Source organism: Gallus gallus, chromosome 14 (genome assembly GCF_016699485.2).
Source record: "Gallus gallus isolate bGalGal1 chromosome 14, bGalGal1.mat.broiler.GRCg7b, whole genome shotgun sequence".
Lineage (NCBI taxonomy): Eukaryota > Metazoa > Chordata > Aves > Galliformes > Phasianidae > Gallus > Gallus gallus.
Genome location: NC_052545.1, coordinates 14,695,559 through 14,715,274, shown reverse-complemented (window position 1 = coordinate 14,715,274; position 19,716 = coordinate 14,695,559). Strand labels below are relative to the sequence as shown.

The 19,716-nt window shown below is 47.2% G+C and overlaps 1 protein-coding gene across 1 annotated transcript; it reads right to left on the bottom strand.

Moving 5' to 3' along the window:
* Positions 1-406: 406 nt before the first annotated feature.
* On the bottom strand, positions 407-18,782 carry GPR139 (G protein-coupled receptor 139). The gene is made up of 2 exons (NM_001321735.2): positions 18,600-18,782; positions 407-4,826 (listed from the first exon to the last, which is right to left on the bottom strand). Exons 1-2 carry the CDS (start codon positions 18,718-18,720, stop codon positions 3,892-3,894), a joined length of 1,056 nt encoding a protein of 351 aa, NP_001308664.1. The 5' UTR covers positions 18,721-18,782; the 3' UTR covers positions 407-3,891.
* Positions 18,783-19,716: the final 934 nt, after the last annotated feature.

Below are 19,716 nucleotides of genomic sequence, written 5' to 3'. Positions count from 1 at the left end.
ACTGGGACTTAGGTTTATGTGTTTTGCTCTTCTGGGCCCAGTTTTCTGCATATCTCATTGCTTCCAGTGACTGCTGCATCACACTCACTTTGGCCAGGTTTCAACCATCTCCGCAGCCCAAACCTTCCACTGGTGTTAGGGACAGGGATTTGTTGACTTTAACAGCTGACCCTAACTCACAGCAGTTGAGGCTTCAGCTTACGAGGAAAAATTGGGACAGTAATGATGTATCTTGTACTTCAAATTTTTTTCCAACGAGTGAATGAACACTCATAATGCAAGGCTGTGTTTTATTGAGTAACTGCTGCAAGGCCCAGGGGTATTTGCAGTGTACTATGAGTATCTAGAAATCCAAAGTATGTAATAAGAACCTATAACTCAAACATAATAGCCCCAAACACTGTAAGAAGTTATGCACCATCTCATAATTTATTATAATACAAACAAGCCCATCAAACACAATATGTCTACTTATGAAAATATCAATATTCACAATTTAAATAGGTGATAAGTCTCATAATTTTATATATCAGTAACTCATCTAAAAAGTATTTTGTTCCTAGCTGTGGTCTTGAAGGAAATATACCTACATGTAATTGTAAAACTGTCCATTCACAGTTTATTTTTTATAGATGTTGATACTTGAAATATAAACTGAGTACAAAGGACCACCTCCAGAACAAAGATGATTTTGTCTCCAGGATGCTTTTTCCCTAAATAATGAAACTTTATGTGCTCAGTTAAGTTTTTAATTATTGTGAAATTAAGAGGTATGAATAACACAGCAAGACATTGGCTAGTTAGCAACAGTCATTGCAAGATGCTCCACAAAACCAAAAAATAAGGCAAGTATTATCAACATTATTAGCAGCTCTCATATGCAGACCAAAAAAAGTCAAGGCTTTATTATCCAAACCGGACTCTAACAAGGCTTCAGACATCTGTTAACAACATACAGCTTGATCCAAAGCCCTCCTAAATTGATGGGGATTGGAGAAACCAACCACAAAAGCCACATACAATCTTCGCTTTGACTTCAAGGGGCTTTGGAAGTAAGCTCTTAGAGCCCTAAATTATCAGAAATGAAACGACCACTGTACGTGAAAATTGCACCATGTCATTTCTAAAGTGAACAGGGAATACGGGAACAGGTTAGGAGTTGTTTTTGAAATGAACTTACAACCATTTAATGAGTTGTTTTTAGTTGGAAATAAATATCAATGCAAAAAATAAAAATAAAAAAAATTATTTTTAAATATGGCAACTTACAAAAATACTTCATTAGGACAGGAAAAAGTCCCTGTCAATGACATTGCCAGTTTGCAGGAAAACCATTATGTTACAAAAACTGGTAAATGACACCATGTGTATGGCAGCATATGCCATGCACCTAATTGAGTTTTTTTAATAAATAAAAGCCCTAAACATTCACTGTTTTCTGTAAGGTTACTGTTATACTAAGCAGAATAGTGAATATCTCGTATAAATATTTTTTCAATAGATACATTCTCAAAAATGAATTACTTATCTATATAGATATTGCACTTCGTTCACATGTAACTCAGACTAGCATTCCTCATAACAAATTTAGCATAAAAATAAGTTATAAATACAGTGTTTTCTCCAAAATGAGACATACAGTACCTTTTTCATAGGTAACTTTGGTTACTATCAACAGACACATAAAGAACAGAGAGAGATTTCTGAGTAAGGTAGAAGGCATGACCACAAGACTATTTATGTAAAACACTAGTAAAGGGAGGAGTAATTTTAACCTTGCTGTGATAAATACAGCAAGGCTGAGCATCCCTTTTATGCTTTATTATTGCAAGTAAGTGTGATATTTTGTTGAGATTACAGGGACAAACAGGCCGGAGGATGAGGGGGCTCTTCATTTCCCTTTGAATCTGCGGAGATTGAGCTTGCAGCATTCCTTTGGCAAGGGACAGCTTTCGCTCTGCCAGCCGTGCCCCATTCCTTGCCATACCATCATGGTCCTTGGGGTGCCGCAGCACCTGGCAGAGCAGCGCTGAGCATCTCACCCAGCCTGATGGCTCTGCTGATGGGGAGGAGCGGGCAGCACCTGCTCACCAAGGTGCTGGGCCCATCCCACCTGAGTAGTCCCGACCTTTCCTGAGAAAGCCCTTCTGCACCTCAGCCAGCCATTGCATGCGGCCCCACTCTTCATGGTTTGTGCCTTCTGCTGCCATTTCCTCCCAAGGTGTGCTCGGGTTTGGGATAGGTTTTGGTCTTGCAGGATGCCAGCAGGAGTAGGTATGTAATTGCATGGCAGAAGGAAACCAGGCTGTTGTCCTCAGCAGGACTTCTGCAGACTTGGTATTTTTTAGGATGTGTTCGTGCACCAAAGCTGAGCCATCCACAGGTTTTAGAGGGATGCTTTCAACCCTCAGATCCCACTGAAGCAGAACAGACTGGATCCTTTTTCGGGAACCTCACTGTAGTAGTCCCAGATGCACCATGAGCTCCTCACTGGTAATGGAGATGGGCACAGACACAAACACACTGCTAGCACCGGGCTGTGTTTTGTTTGCAGTTACTGAGAGGCTGCTGTGTTCGCTGACCAAATTGTGCTTGTGTTCACCATGCAAGAAAGTCTGCTCACACATCTAGTAAGGCTGTATTAAACACCCAATATCTAAGTAAAAATGCTGGGGTAAAAGATTATGAGAGACCATATGCCAAGATCTGAAAATGAGACAAAGTAAAAGAAATGCACTTTAAGTCTATCCATAAATCTCTTCCCATTTTCTACACTCAGCATTTCTGTGAAGCTTTTTCTGAGTGTAAAGAAAGAGAAGTTAAGCTACTTTAAATAAGGTAAATATTTGAAACTAATCTATGTTTTCACTGCTGTAGGGTATTTAATGGATTTATTGGATTTCTTTCACAAATAGTCTTTTAACAATTGAATGGCAAATCTGCAATAGGAATAGCATAATCTGTCAGGAGAAAATCTCAGGTTAAGATTTTATGTATATAATCCCTCAAGGCCTGAACATGGGGAATAACTGAGAATCTTCGCTGGTTAACGAGGAAACTGAGGGCTGTAATCACTTCAAACCATGCAGGACCAGCTTCAGTGGGAGCTCTGCATCAGGCAGGATTTGGCCTCACGCTTGGGAGTCTTCAAATACCGTAACTGAGATAGCGGGGAAAATACTCTGCCTTTGTTCTTGGCTCTAGAAACCTCCCTCCATCAAGCTCCCCTGTCTTGGTCACATCTTAAATAACTTAAAACACATGAACGTTGGCAGCTCGCAGGACTGCTTTCCACGCCAAGGCTGTAACAGGTCAAATATCGGTCCTCGAGCCCTGCTCAGATGAGCCAAAAGGGGCTTGTCATAGTTTGTACCTCTCGGACTGCCTTCTGCCGAAAGGTATCGACAGCAAATCTGTGTGGTGGTATTTCACGTCAGAGAGAACACATGTGTTTTGGTAAGGGCACCTAACAGAAATGCCACCTTCCACAGCACGTAAAAGCATCAATTTGCTCTTTTGATGGTGAACTACACGGTCAAATAAGACTTCATTGTTTCTGAAAAGTAATTAACTATTGCGGCTTCCCCCCTCCAAAGACTTTGGACTACACTGGTGTTTGGATGCAAAATGTTTGAGTGCAACTGAATGCTAAGACTTGAACTCTGAAGCATATTCAAAATGCTGTGTAGGAGATGGAGGCATTTGCCTTCACATTTCTGCTCCTAAAGTCAAGTGCTCCTGTTCCCTCCTAACAGTCCCATCTGCCCTCAGCCTCCCAGGGAAATGAAATCAGATGACCACTCTTTAAAACAGCCACTTCAGCAGATTACATCCTGAAGATGTAACCACTCGTAAAGAACTTTCACCCACCAACTCCAATTATTGCCCTCTTCATGGTGATATTTTTATAGGTTTTCCATTCTTATCATACTGGTAAACAAGCATTTTGATGCAATGAGAGTTGGCTGGGGAAATCCAAGGACTGCTTGTTATTGAAAAGTTATGGTTTGTATAGAATTGCACAGGTTGCTTCTGACACTTAAAGAAGGCTTTCAGTGTGGCAGCTGCCATTGTGCGAAATCTTTTGCTAATAAAACAGTAGAGGAAGAAATTAATTGCAGTGTTCAGCAATGCTAGCATATTGGCAATGTCCGACACAATATGTACCACCCAGCTGTTGTTTATAGGCGATACGTAGAGGTGATACAGTATCATGATTATTCTTGGTGCCCAGAGAATGGCAAAAATAGAAGTTATAGTAAACAAAATGGCTGTTGTTTTCCCTGTGGAGTACCCTCGCAGTCGGAAATTGCTCTTTCGCCGCAGCTTGTACACAATGATCGAATTAAGGATGAAGAAGATGGAGCAGGGCACTAAGTAAACAGTAAAGCAGTGGATCCAGATGAGGACGTGATGCATTGACGTGCTTATGTAGTCTTCAATCCAGATATTGGGCCACCAGTAGTAGGGAATGCTGGTCAAAAAGCAGGTGATGTAAACACTTACAATGACTTTTCGAGTACGAGCAGGGTAGGAGACTGTATGATACTTGAGTGGATGGCACACAGCTATGTACCTATCGATTGTTAGTGGAACCGTAATCCAGATGGATGTGTGGATGGAAGAAAATTCCAAGACCTCAATTATTTTGTCCAGTACCTGAGGCATCTGTTTATTTAAGATGAAATCTTCCATGAGAAAGTCAACGAAGACAATGAAGAAGAGAACGAGGATGTCAGCAGCAGCTAGAGCTAGAAGATAATTGTAGGAGGACTTCTGCCTGCGAGCCACGAGCTGGGAGAGGATGATGACTGTCAGGATGTTTGCTGTGGAGACAAAAACACATTGTTAGGCCTTTAAGATGTGACATCAGCTTTTCTGAGCACTTATTTGGAGCTGTAGTTCTGTTCAAGCACTTGGCAACACGACCTTTATTAAAATCTGAGAAACCGAAAGGGAGCAGCTGTGGCACTGAGAGGAGCACGTGGCCCTGCTCCCAGTTGTGTGTTACACTGTCATGTGGTGACCCTGCACTCCAGGAAAAGGGACAGAAAGTTGGGCCCTTCAGTCCCTGTGTGGGGTTAGGTGATGTCCAGCAGCCCTCTGCCACCTCCCTGGAGCAGATGTAGAAGGGGAGCTGTGGCTCTGGTGCTGCTCACTGGGTGCCCCACAGGCCCCAGAGGAGCATCCCATGCAGGGGGCTGGGACAGCCAGCCACGCACAGCAGGAATGAGGGCACAGCAAGGCAGTTCTGCTGAGGAGATGGCTGGGGTACAACAGCAGCTCTCTTCCTGCCGCCCTGCCCAGGCTGGCCCTGCAGCAAGGCTGCTTACACATGGAATCCCAATTGAGCAGAGGATTCCCAGGACAGCACATGTCTCAGCTACTTCCAAAAGCTGGAGGTGCTCTGCGAGGCCTTGAGACGTTCCCAGCTACGCCCAGAGTCTGACCCACTCTCCTACAGATGGGTTCTGGCAAAATGTCTCTCTCCCCACCACTGAAATAAAGACCTGCCTGCTTAGCCACAGCTGCTCTTCAGAAGTCCTTCCCCAGCTTACAAGGTCTTTTTCCTCTGGAGTGGTACAGCCAAGTCTTTAAGGAAATCCTGCTGCTCAAGTCAGACATGATGGATGTTCTGGCTCAGCACAAATGTAAACATCCCTGAGCGTCCTGAGAATCTTTCTGCTTGCAACTCTCTGGCTGCAACACAGACCCATCACCTAAATAGTGCCTGGAAGTACTGCATGACCCTTAAGTAATATTGTGGTGAAGTGCTAGAATATCTTGTCTTTGCTGTTTTCGCTGGCTGGTTTGCTTCAGACTTCCAAAGCTGTGATTCAGCTTAAAGATACTTTACTAACTGGTTGAAAAGAGACTGTAAAATAGGTACCTGTATGTAAATGCTCTACAACAGAGGGCTCGGTCCTACAGCCCCTGGCCCTGCAGAGCAACCCACAACAGAAAGGTGCAGGCCTTGCAGTCCTTGAGAGCTTTGCTGGAGCACCAAGGTGTCGCCAAACTTTCACTGCTTGCTCACGTTTGCTAGAAATTACTGTATAGACTTGAATCAGGAAAGAAAAAGAAAAAAAAAAAAAGCTGTAATTCCTCCTAGAAGCATGGCTGGAATAAGACAGCCACGACTGTTCCCATCAGAAGTTTAAATCACTAGCCTAGAATACCTGAAGCTGTGCTTAAAAATCAGATCGCTGCTGGCATACTGTATAACAAACTGCCAAGTGTTTGTATTTGACATTTTTATAAATGCTCCATAAATCACATCTTCTGTGCATTCAGTGCTTCAAACATTTCTGCCAGTTTTGATGGATTTCCCAAAACAAATCAACAATAACTGTAAAGATTCCTTCACATTAGAGAAAAAGGAAGTTAAAAGCACTAGCACAGAGATCTAAGATGTCCTACAACTGAAAACACACTTTTAAAAACTCTTTACTAGATTCTAGGCAAAAATTCCTCTTTCATAAAGGTCTTCAAAACTTGCTTTCTGGGGACTGATTTCTGCTGTCAGGGAAATGAACTGCAGCAGAGTGAATGATCTTGAGTAATAGCCCTTGTAAGTGTCAACTATTTTTGTATTACCTGAATTGATTAATTTTGTATCTTGGAACAAAACTAAAGGGAACATGACAGCCAATGGAATCATTCTCTAGGTTAAATATATATACTTACATAATCTCCCCAACAATATTATCTGCAATCACCTTTGGGGGAATTTGTCTGATTCTGCCCTCTTTTACCAGGAATGCAACGGCACTGATTTCAGCTCAGAGTGGACATGGAGTGATACACTTAGAACCATGGTGCAATTTTTCACTTTCTTTCTTAAAAAACGCCTCTGTTGTGCCTGCTGATCATCAAATCACAGATCAGCTTAGGTTGGAGGGATCCTTCAAGATCACCTACTTCCACGTATACTCCTGCTCCATCCACTAACTGCCCCAGTCCCCTGAAGACCCTTTTGATAGCCCTCAGGCTTCTCTCAGCGTCTTCATTGCTGCCAGCCTGCAGTGATGAGCCCTAGAGGGTAAAATGAGTGATGTACTGTCAAGGAAATCCTCAAGTCAGAGCATTTACCTTGACAGTGCCAGTCACTGTTGCTTTTGGCGAGTCAGGATGAATAGCTTGGCTTCACTTGGATATGACTCATGGTGCTCACCCCCTCTTTAATCCTTGGATTTGTTTCACTGCAGCAGCAGCAGCTGGAGCTAGCACGCAGCAAGGGGAACAGCTGGGGACTTTGGCCCCTGCAGGTAAATACGGTTGCTTGGGCAGAGAGCTCCTGCAGGCATGCTGAAGCCGTGCCCAGTCCCCATCCCCTTTGCCCTTTCTGGGAGTCCTGCTTTTGGTCCTACCTCCTCCCTCTTTCCTACAGGAACAGATTTATGAATAGCCCTTTCCTCCATCCCTTCTCCCTTCACCTTTCATAGGGTTCCCAGCAATGGCAGTAACAGAGTGTACTGAAATGCAAGTTCAACACCAGCGAGCTTTGCATGGTGAGCTGGATTAGAAAATTGATCTGACAAAGTACATGCAAGCTTTGTCCAATTTTTCTGCAAGGGTTATGGTATCTTGTATTGAAAATGCTTTCCCTGGGATCACATTAGTGCTTTTCTGGCTGGATGATATGAAATATAATAACATCATTGACTTTGTGAAAACAGATATACAGTGGGGTGCAGCAGAAAGCTGCCTGTATCAGAGCACCTTAGGTTTGGGAATATTTGTCCTGTGCAGGCTGTATAGGGAAAGCAAAGAAAAGCTATGAAAAAGTCTCAGTCAATCCTTCACCTGTTTCCTCAGTAGTGATAAGATGGTCCTTGGTACATCCTCAAACACTGTTTAATGCTCAGTAAAACAAGAAAAGAGTGGGAATGCTGTTCCGTGTGAACTGTGCCCTTGTTCCTGGTGACTCCTGGACGCCTTCATGGTGCCCTTTGAATTCTCCCGTGGGCAAAGATGACCCGCTGGGGGCAAAAAGGGATGGATAAGCATAAATGACAGAGAACACATTTTATCTGTGTTTACCCTAATTCTTGTCCTAATGTTGTAGTCAGGGGTAAGGGCAATAGGATAACGACGAAAATATAACAATATCTCCTTATTATAACATATGTGCTCCTATAGCTGCTGAAAGGGTCAGTGCCCCTAAACTGTCCTGGAAAGTAGTGTCCATTTCTTGCAGTATAGTTTTCCAGGTACTAAGTAGTTTAGGTCATCTGGATTTCAAAAAGATTGATCACAGTACTGGAGTTGATTATGAGATGACAGATGGGAATTTATGCCAGGACTGCTTTTTGCAGTGCAGTATTTTGAATTTAAAAATATCTAGTTGAGAACCAAGGCTTGATTAGGGACTGGCTGAAGCCTCAAGAAATGCCACTAGCAGATGATGAGAAGCAACTGTCAGACATGGTGGAGTCTCAGTGCCTTCCCTTCAATCACGAGGATCTATCGCCTTTGAAATACAGCACGTGAAGGTCTCTGACACCCAAACACCATCAGTCTGCACTGCAGACCCTTGGTTCTCACCTGGGTTTGGGTTTGCTCCCCACACCAACAGCTGCCTTGCTGAGTCCTCTGCAGAGCCTGGGCAGCCTTTGGTGCCTCCTCAAAGCTCTGCCTGTGACCTGAAGGCACAACTTTTTCCGCAGCTTCTTGTGTTGTGGATTACAGCCATAGCTCAAGTAGTGCCTAACCATAGCTTTTGTGGGGAATTCACACAATTCCTTCCATCACCTCTTATCGCCACATGTGAGCTTAAACAGGAGCAATTTTATCTGTCAAAATAGGCATGTGCCTTGGCTTTGCTTTTTTTATCAAGAGCATTTTGCATGCACGCTGCAGGCTGCACAGCGAAACAGCCCTCACAAGTAGAAATGCTGCTGTGTTGTGAATAAGGCCTGCTGTGTGGTTCAGCAGTTCACTGCCATAAACCACCTTAATGAAGTAGCCATGAGGGTCGGTTACTGAACGTGATAAACATTAGGTCACTGGATATAATGGACACCTTTTACCAAACGCAGTTGTTGCTAGGATCCCTACGAATTACCGTGCAATGTAAGAAAGTACTGGCCATGCATTAGCCACCTGACTGGCACACAGAGAGACTATTTATGAACACAAAATTTTAGGTTGCTTTGGAAAATCCATGAGCCACACCTCCTTCACACATTTAGAAATGGTGAGACTTTAGATTTTAGCACATTACAAATATATGCCGTAAAGAGTGACTGTTTTGCTTTGATGGGAAGAGATGGTTTCGTCTGGGCCAGGAGGCAATATTAAAATGTAAACATGCACAGTGCTCGGCAGGCTGACCTGAGCACGGTTACCAACACAGCCATGTGCCAGCGGTTACCAGAGCTGAGAGGCAGACAGCGTTCAGCCTTTACTTCGTGCAGCAGCTCTCGGGGGACACTGATGACAATGGGAAGAAATCATTTCAAAAGACAAATGCCACGGCAATGTAAACATCTGTTAACTGGGGCTGTTGGCTGTGGCCAGTCAGATGTCTTAAAATGAAACCTGCATCTCACCGGTCATTAGAGGAGAAAGGGCAGTTTGGTGTTTTAATCTTGCAGCCAGCATGGGTCAAGCTGAGTTCAACCTCAGCACATCAGCAGATGGGAACAATCTTTTGAGAAAGGCTCTTGGGAGATCTGTGCTCAGAAACCCCATGTGCACAGACAGGCTGCAGGGCCAAAGTGAGAGTGCTGGTAGAGTTACCGAGTGCCTGCTCTGCTGCCCAGCACAGCAGAGGATGGAGCAGCAGCCAGGGACGATGCAGCATTGCCTTGTCCTTAGAAGTCACAGGTGAATTAATGCATCGGTGTCACCAGCCCGGCTCTGACAGTGAAATCTGGCTTCCGGGGCCATTTTTCTCCCTGACAGCATTTATTAGCTGAGGCACCTCTGGGGAAGAACACTGAATGGTGCACTCTTCTCAAGGGCTGGCGCTGGCCATAATTGGGTCATTGAGGCCAGAGAAAGATTTTAACCAAGCCAAGAGCACTTCCTCTGCTGTTCAAGGGCACAGACGCTGTAATGGTGCAGAGACACTGATGGCGAGTGTTCATTCTGAGCCTTGCCAACCACTCAGGCTTGTTAAGTGCAGTAACTTGTTTGGCAGACAGGAGTAATTGCATCACGTTGCTTTTGGCTTTCCTAAAGAGTTGGAGTAGGCTTTTGTTCATAGTACCCATAACATAGAACACTGCCTGCAATATGAAAACTGCCAGAAGGAAGAGTGGAATAAGCCTCCATGGAGGCCCGGAAGACACGTTCTGTCAGAGATCTGTCTGTCCTTTTGCTTGTCCTCACCCTTCATCGATCTGAGGGGTCTGCCCCTAATTCACTGCCTTGGGGCCAGAACATGACTTCCATGCCTTGGTCTTTCCAATCTCCAGAACAGCACCATTAGCCACTCCCAAGCAGAGACAATCTCTCACTGACACTTCTATGGACTACCTCTTCTCCTTTCCCTGCATCTGCTGCTGACCCCAGTGACACAGCAGCATCGTTCCAGAAAAGGCACTGAAGATGGGTCTGATAATGTGGTTGTTTTTAGAGCTGTAATGCTAAGTCTATAACACCTCACTGACACACCACAGAGCATATATATATATTTTTTTCTTTCAGAGAACTAGCTTTTCACTTATTCCAAAAGCAGAGACATAAACTCAAATACAAGGGCTGCTCTGAAAGTAATGCCTCCTAATTCATTATGTTGGCCCATGACATCAGAGTGGATGTTGGTGGGATGGCAGTAGAGGCTGAATGTTTCCATCGATATTCCATTACATTTTGTTGCTGTGTGACAGAGGGGCACTCTGACAGAAGTCTCATATGGAAGTGCAGATGAAGCAAAGGAGTATCACTGAATTCCTCCACACAAAAAAAAAATGACACCCACTGACATTCATCAACAGTTGCTGAATGCTTATGGAGACCAAACTGTGGGTGCTGCCACACAGAGGGGTGGGTGGTGACAGTGACAATGGACCACCTCTGCTGGTGCAGATTTGTATGAACACTGCATGCAGCTCTCATACACTGCCGGTGAAAATGCACAGCTAATGGTGGTGATCATTGATGGTGTTATTGTGCTCTCTGTACCTGTTGTGGTTTCCATGGGAATAAATAGGAGGCATTACTTTTAGAGTGACCTCTGTATTTTCCTCACCCAACTGTGGACTGACACACCTGCTTAAGGAGAAACGCTAGCTCTAAGGTAGCAGAGAAAAGAGGTATCACTGGATTACGATGAGGTGGGAGTGGGGAAACAAGTGTTGAGCGCTGTCCAATAATATTTTCAGGAAAATTTTACAGAACAGATGGATAATCCAAAGACCATTTTTCCTCTTCCTGTTCATTGGATTTCAAAGGGCAAATCTGTCTTTTGGCTGTTGATAAGTTTGACCCAAATACCTGGGGAAAAAGTCTGTCTCTGCTGAAATCAAGGGAGTTTTGCCATTTATTTCCAAATGACGTATGTAGTTACAAGCCTCACAGGTGTTAAGCTGCTCCACATTTATAAGGATTTTGAATCAATACTAAGACAGGATAGGCAAGAATATGTCCTTTCCTGCATTGGGTCTGCGGTGCAGAAAGCTTCTTATGACCTTAACGTTCCCTACAAGGATTCCTTCTTAGAGGCAAGAAAGGACAAAGATAAAAATGTCTAAAACTTGCATCTCAACATCTAGCCTCACATCATGCTACTAGAGCAGAAAAGCTTTTTAATGGAAATTGGTGCTGGGAGGAGAAAAAGCAATCTGCAAAATAATGCAGAAATCATAAAAGGGATTTGGTTATTCATGTGATGTAGCTGGACAGACTGAGATTTTCTAGGCAATTTGAGTGTCTCATTTGGCAGGTGTCTGTGGCTTCTGAATGTGGGCTGTCAGCAAAATATTAGAGGTCTCAAGCTGAGTAACTTGAGCTTGAGGATGACAAAACCATCCTATCCTTTCGATACTGAACGTCAGAGCACAGAGGTGGGTTGCAAAGGTATTCGATGGGATAGCTAGGATGGAGGAAGGACATGATTTCATAAGGGCAATATCATGAATTCTTTACTGAACATGAATAATTAAAAGCATTTTACCTTTGATTGTGGTTTGGCTAAAAACAAAGTCTTCCTGAAGCATTAGCTAACAAAACAGGAGTTCATGTCTGCAAACCCCATGGCTGAGCTCTCAGAAGCAATGCCAACTTCAGGCAATAAGCAGGGATTTGCAGGCTACATAAAGCCATCAGAGTTAGGCTTTATTTCCCCCACTGAGCATATACTGCATCCACTCTACATTTATCGCTCTTCAGTGTGCCAGTCTGGACAGTGAACAAAACATCTGGAACAAACAAAAGTTTGTGAAACATCCTAATTGGAAGGAAATGGTTGAAAGGCAATTTGTCTTGAAACCAAGAGCAGTCGCTCATGCACCTGATAACTGAGAAAACGGAAAGTTAAATGACAGTACATTCCAGGAGCTCTCTGTTTCAGGTGATACAAAAGAACAATTTCAGTGAAAAAATCCATTCAGTGTGTTGAGAGGCAGGCTTACCTCCTCTTCCATGGGTAAAGTGAGAAAACTCCTTTTGGTCTTCTTCCATACTACTGATCCCAGTCCTACTTAGCTGCCTCTGCACAACCATACTGGTGTCCTGGGAAACAACCCAGTATGATCTTCTTTTATCTGGTCACCCACAGACAGTACTCCTGACTTTGAGGTTTAAGATCTCAATATTTGTATGCATCTCTAGTGTGAACAATGAAAATGGAATTGTGTGCCAGTTCTCCTGCGCTCAAGAGGTTAACTTTGGTTTTGTTTCCTTTCTTTGTGTCTTGGAGTTAATGGGAAAAGAGACTAAAGGCTGGAAAAGACCACTTGAAACCTTTGTGCCTAGGGGTTGTTTTGTACCTGGAGCGTGAATGCAGAGAGCATCAGGTCAGGAAATCTCTTTTGTTTCTCTGCCTACAATAAATTGTTCTGATGTATGTGATTGAAGGCCTTCTCCTGCTGGTTTGTGTCTGCTTATTCACCCCCATTTTACTGAGGGGAGCAGAAAGAGGAGGAGGAGAGAACTAAGTAATGGGGTGGATGGAGACCAGCGGGATATCAGACTGCCTAGTGCTTTTGAATGGCTTGGCTTCTTAACAACTGGGGGCTCTGCATTACCCACCTGCAGGGAAAACTGGCTGTGCTCTCTCTTTGTATCACCATTGCAAGGAAAAATCTCCTTAGGAGATCTTCCTTCCCAATCCATTTTAGCACAGCCATGCAAGGTTGTGCACTTCATAGTCTACTGAGCCTCCCCAGTATTGTACCTCGTTATCATTTCAGCCCTGATAGTGTTGTTCCCTAGCGATATGCATAACAAACCAAAGTTAACAGTTGTATCAAGCCCTCTTCTGCGTTAGCATGGGTTCTGCCATACACTTCCTTTCAGGCTGCAAGGCTGTAAGTGGACACAGTCTCCAGACATACTGACCAAATGAAACAGCTCCCATCTGTACGCCTTGCTGGCACCATTTCTGAGCAGGAGCACTGTAATGAATCTATTCTTTTTCATAAAGCTTCTTTCCTTAAAGATAAAGCATTCGTTTTACAATAGGATGTGACACATTTTAAGCATATTAGCAGGACTTTTGTTCCCCTCTGTCCACTAATGCTCCTGTTACCATGCTTTGCTTGCATCTACAGCTGAGATAAAGTTCTCCCAATTAGTTCTCCTTTAAGCAGGATGCAATGTACTGGCTTTGAGTCCAATTCAGATTTTAAGTCAAAGACAGTACCATCTTTGAATAAAACGGCCTCGGGAGGGTTCCGTTCTTATTTATTGTGTGAAGTCTATCTAATGAGTGACAGCAGAAGAGTGCTGGTTTTTCAAGGTCATAACTCTGCATATTCTCCCACTCATCTTTTAAGATCTTCCTTTAGTGCTTGTATAGTTCAGGCGTGTTGTTATGAGAAAACCCATTTATTTGGGTGTTGGAAATGCACTCTTTAATCAGAAACCTGTACTGCGTTTGCCGACTACACTGGCAGTAGATGGCAGGAATCCAAAAGTGGTCAGACACACCAGTAAGTGTGCTTTATGTATACCTTCCTGCTGCCTGCTTTGGTCTCTACTGGCTATTACCTGCCACGTAAGTCACCTACAGATATTGCCACCTGCCCCTCCACCTACTCCTTGTACTAACTGGGTTGTGTCTGTAAGTACAGAGAGCAAACTGCTTTGGCTCTTGTTCCCCCAACACCACCACACAGCAGAGGGAGCTGGGCTGGGCTACTAGAATGCTCAGCTTCATCCTTCTGCTCCACAGTCACCACTACCCCACCTCTACCCATTCTTCCTTCCTTTGCATGGTCACATCACTTCCTATTTTTCGCCCTTATCCTCATCATCTGGTAAAGCACCATCCAGGAGCCCTCTATGCATTGTCTCCCCTCTTCCACTCTACCAGTGGCAACAACATCAAGGAATGTTGTCAATGAAGCACAGCTTCCTCTCTCACCACCCCCTCTTGTCTCTGCTGCTTTCTCTGCACAAATTGTCTGTTCTCTCTTGAATTGCTCCCTCTGTTTGCTTCCACTGCCCTCCTCAAACGGTCCCAGAAGCCAGCCAGCTTGTAATGACCTGGGAAAGTGCCACATACTAGCTATGGCTATGCCTGCAGCGTATACAAAAAAGTGTAAGATGCAAGTCTTTCACCATGCTCAGAAGAGCATGGTTCTCAGATCAGGGATGCTCAGCCCACAGCCCACTAGCAGCACCTACCATGCCAGGACAATTACTCTAGCCTGCACGTCTCCTTATTCGAACATGCACATGGGGAGAAGGCTACAGACAGACCAGTTCTTCCTCATTTCTCTTTTCCCTAGACTACACTGCAGCTTGAACAGGCGCAGTGAAAATGCTACACACCTGTGTGTCACTCTGGCCCCCTAGGAAGCATCTGGCTTGCTGTGTGAGGACAGCTGGTCTGTCATCTGTTAGGTAAAGGTGCCTAAGGTGCAACCCTTCCTTGACAGTGTCAAAGGTTAGGGATCCCGATGAGTCTGTGCACTTCTATAGGCTAGGACTACAGCTTCTCTCCTGCCGCATGGAGCCCACTGAGTGTGCTCTGTGTGGAGCTGGGGTTTAAATGACCCTATCTCTGGGACACCCTGTTCAGCAGCAAGTCTGACACAAAAGCTACCTGTCGGAGGTACCCATCTGCCAAGTGTGTGCAGGCTGCTTTTCCAGCCTTGCAAAGTCCTCAATCTGCATTTAAATCGGTTTTAAGCAGAAGGCTAAAGCAGGAGTAAAAGAAACATCTGGGGCCTGGGTTCTCCAAGTAGACAGTTTGGAGTGGTATTCCCCTAGAGCAGCAGTGCAAGTCTTATCTCCCAAGGACGGTAAGGCTGCTGGGTGTGAGCCTGTATTTTATGCCACTGCTGGGAGGAGGAAACCCCAGGAAGCATGATCAGGCCTGGCCTGACTTCAGAAATGCTGCTGCTCCATCCTGTCAGCAATACACTATACCCCCAGAGGGGAAGGTAATTACATGCAAGGCAATTCCGCTGCTGCTGCACCTCCTCATGAAGCAAGCAGCGCTGCTGGTCCTGGGCTGCCCTTCCCGGCTGCCTTTGGTGGCACTGTCACAGCGAAAGCTCTTCTGTGCAGCTGCTTCTTGCAGTTCTTACTGGTGGACAGACTGAGAGTGGATACACACTGCGAACAGATACTTGTTACTTCCTCACCTTTCCAGACTCTTTGATTGAATCCGAGCAATTTCTCCCCTCCCCCGCATTCAACAACACCTCTTCTCTGACACTTTCTCTCCCTGAATGAAGAAACGCCTCCGTTACGCCTTCCTGCAGCCCTTCTTCCCTCCTAGGTACCAGGAAGTGCTTCAGAGATCCTCCACGGCTGCCAGAAGATGTGAGCACAGGGACAGCAGAGCGGGGGCTGCAGAACAGCTCTGCAAGCTGTAACACCTGCCCCATTGCCAGCATTGCTGCCTCTCTGCTCCTCAAGGGCAAAGGGACTTCACCTTCCTCTCTTTTGCCTCTACCTTTATCAGACTTTCTGGAGCCTGGTGGAACAGAGAGGGAGAGCCACTGCTGAGAAAAGGATCTGCCCAGATGTCTGGGTTACACAAGCGAGGGAGATGATGCTTTCTCTGCATACACAATCAGGCCCGGCATAGTCTGGCCTCAGAGTGGATTGCTGAGTTTGTGAGATTTCTTCTCATCAGTCTTCTCCATGACTGAAGGCAGAGAATTAACCATTTCCGTTTCAGAAAAAGTGCTGCACTTGAGGCAGACCCTAAACAATGACTCAAATTCATGGCATCCCACAAGGCTAATTGCTCAGACCCCACCAATTCAGGGCACTTTGTCTAACAGTAAGTGTGTTACCTCTACAGTTTCCTAATGTTAAAAATTGAAGAGTGGCTTCAAATAAAAAGATGAAGAGCTCTTTTATCAGTGTTCTCATCACATTCCACATCCTCAAGAAAGCTTGGCTGCATGAGTCCTCCCCTAACTGTACCCAGCTAGTTTCCCTCTCTGTGCAACCTCAGGATGAGCATTCTGAGTTTCTCACGCACACACATACCGTACATGTAAACCATGTTTTCAGGTTTCACTGCCAGCGTTGTCCTCAGATATGCACGGAACAACACTGATAACCTGGTGTGAAGCTACTGAACTCAGCAGTGCTACACCACCAAATGCTTTGGACAGTCCTGTTAAAGGCTACTGCTTGTGCCACTGTGCCGTAACCAAATGGATGAGAGGTGCCCATGGCCAGACTGGATGGGGCCCTGGACTGCCTGATCTAGTGGGAGCAGTCAGCCCACAGCAGGGAGGGACTGTGGGGGCAATCCAAGCCATTCTGGGCTTCTACGAAGTGGATGTCTAAGCTCTGGAGAAATGCATGCCACCACTGGTACTTTGGATTGTTCATCAGTTTTAACCAGTTCTTAGAATGAGAGCATTAGGTCTGCAATTGCAACATGGTATCCTGAGGGAGCTGGTGCAAGTAATCTGCAAAACACTCATCAAGTGACTTTTCTTGTCCGTGCATGTAAGATTTTGCCCCATTTAAGAGAAATACAGAGGCAAGTTTAGCCACACACATTGTCACGAAACCTTCTTCATAGAATCATAAAGAGTGGAAAGGACCTCTAAGACCATCCTGTCCAACCATCCACCCCCCACCAATACTGTCCACTAAACCACGTCCCTAAGTACCACATCTACATGCTCCTTGAAGCTGTCCAGGGACGGTGACTCCATCGCCTCCCTGAGCCTGCTGTTCCCATGCATCACTGCTCTTCCTGAAATTAAGTATTTTCTAACATCCAACCTGATATCACTGGACAATCTTGAGAGAGTCTCGGTCAGTTCCTGCAGGAGAGATATTGAGATTGAAGCCTGTCATTACTGAGGAAACCCGAACAGCTCCCAAGGGATGAATGAGGAGAGAACAACCTCCACGTCCCTCCAGGTCTGGGCTGAGTTCACCAATGCAGTGCAGCACAGACACCTGCCGACACCCCGTGTGTTCCGGGGGTAAATACAGGACTTCAGTTTCCAGCTCTCTGAACTATTAGCCAGTCTTCGGAATTTAATTATAAGCCAGGAAGAAAAAAAAAACCAACACACAAAGAGCATCAATTCATATGCAGAGCGGTAATTGCATATGTGCTGCTCAGAGACAGGCTTCCCTTCACATCTAATTAAAATTTTTTCTGTGAATTAATTGCTTGAAGAATGTTATTTTCTAAGCCAGAGGAATTGAGGTGAACAAAATGGTGAACAACACCCAGAAGTTGACGGGCGCTTCCAAACTCTGCCGTACTGCGCCCTTTGCATCCTGCTTCGCCCTGATACCGCCGACAGCTCCAACCCTCCCCCGACTCCTTCTGTCCTTGGGATCACCGCTGCTCTCGTAGGGCCGGAGGTGCCGCAGCCCGAGCAGCCCCTGCAGCCCCTACGGGAGGGCACCGCTCGGAGCTCGGCTCGGCCGGGACGGGAATGCCGGCGCGATGCTCGCTGGCACCTGCAGCGGTGTTTGCCCCAAGCCTCAAACTTCCCTTCCCCCTCACCTCGTTCTCTTTTTCTCGCAGTATGCCTTCCCCAGCACCTCTGCACTGTCTCTGTCCCCTTGTTAAGTGAGAAACCCCACCGAGGACCGCACAGCGGGGCTCTTGCAGAGCCCTGCGCCCGGAGACCCCCGGGCGGATTCTTCCACGACCCCCGAGGGACACAGACCCTATACCCGATCTCCTCGGTCCCCTCCGCTCCGCCCGTCTGAGCTCGGCCGGCTGTCCCCAAGGGCGGCCCCGGGGTCGCGCTCCCATCGCTGCCGGCAGGGCGGGCAGCGGGCAGGGACGGCGTCCTCACGTTTTCGGGACCGCTTCACTTCCAACGGCCGAACGAATGACGGCAGAAACTTGGTGACGGGCTGTGTGCCCGCGGCCGGGCGGGACGGCGCTGCGAGGGCAGAGCGGCGCTCGGGAGCGGAGCAGCAGCCCGGCGGGAGCCGCTTCCCCGCAGCCCATCCCCGGGGCTCGGCGCGGCACTCACCTGGCAGCCCGAGGCAGAGCAGCAGGCTGTAGTAGACGACGGGCGCGTATCCCAAGCCACAGCCATAGCGATGGTGCGGCACCAGGGAGCCGTTGTGGAGGTGGAGGTGGTTGTGCTCCATGGACCTGCTCTCCCCTCGGCCGCGCCGCCGGCGCTCGCTCCGCCGCCCCGGCCGCGCCGCCCGCCCGCCCGCCTCTCGCACGCTCAGCGGCGGCGGCGAGCGCGGCGCGGCCCCCGCGGCGGGAGGCGGCGGCGGCACATGGCGCGGCCCCGGTGGCGCGGGGCTGAGGCGGCGGGAGGCGGGGCGGCGGCGGCACGGCTCCGGCGGGCGGGGCGGGGGCAGCCCCTGCCTCGGGCGGCCGCGGTCTCTCCCCCCGGCGCCGCCGGCCCCCGGGCTGCGTCGGGCTGTGGCGTCCGCCCGGCTCCGAGGCGGAGTCGCTGTCCCTGAGGCGAAGCCTCGCGGAGTGGGAGAAGCGCGGCGGGACGAGCGGAGAAGGGCCCCGGAGCCCCCGCCTGGGGACCGCGCCCTCCTCAGCCGCGCTCCGCCGCTGGCCCTGGGCGACCCCGCGGCGCGGCCGGGCTGGGGGCGGCGGGGTGGCATCGCGCTCCGAGAGCTCCTTCTGCAGCGAAGGGCACCGAAAGGGAATTTCTGTCCAAGTTAGCGTACCGTCAAGACAATAAAAGCGCCGGCAGGTTTTGCGAGCAGCATGCCTGCCCGCCGCTGTCAGCCCTGCGTTACGCTTTGAAACCCTCTAGGAGGAAGGTGGCAAACCCACACGTGAGGGGTTTTTTTCATCTGTAAATGGGAACTTAGACTGAGGGTGATGGCACTGCCGCTGTCCTCTCCGCAGCGCTGGGGCCGTGGGCCACACGGCTCGCTGTGCTGAGGGGAAGCAGTGTGACACGGCCAGCCAATTCCTCAGCGTTTGTGTGCCTCGGTATGTAATCTCTTGAGTAATTAATAAAGGATTTGGAGTTATGTGTATTATGTGAAGCTGCTGGAGTGCAGGCTGTGTGCTGCGGTGGCTGAGCCGGGCCGGGGCAGCATGCTGATGGGCTCAGGGTCGTTGTCTGGTAGGTGCTTAATTACAGCACGCTGTTGTTGGGCAGAAAACAA

Bases quoted from the DNA above. Each gene is read 5' to 3' on its own strand.
- GPR139 (NM_001321735.2), bottom strand. From the start codon at position 18,720: ATGGAGCACAACCACCTCCACCTCCACAACGGCTCCCTGGTGCCGCAC. The intron at 4,827-18,599 runs GTGAGTGCCGCG...TTGTCTCCACAG, and splicing joins GCTCTGCCTCGGGCTGCCAG to CAAACATCCTGACAGTCATC.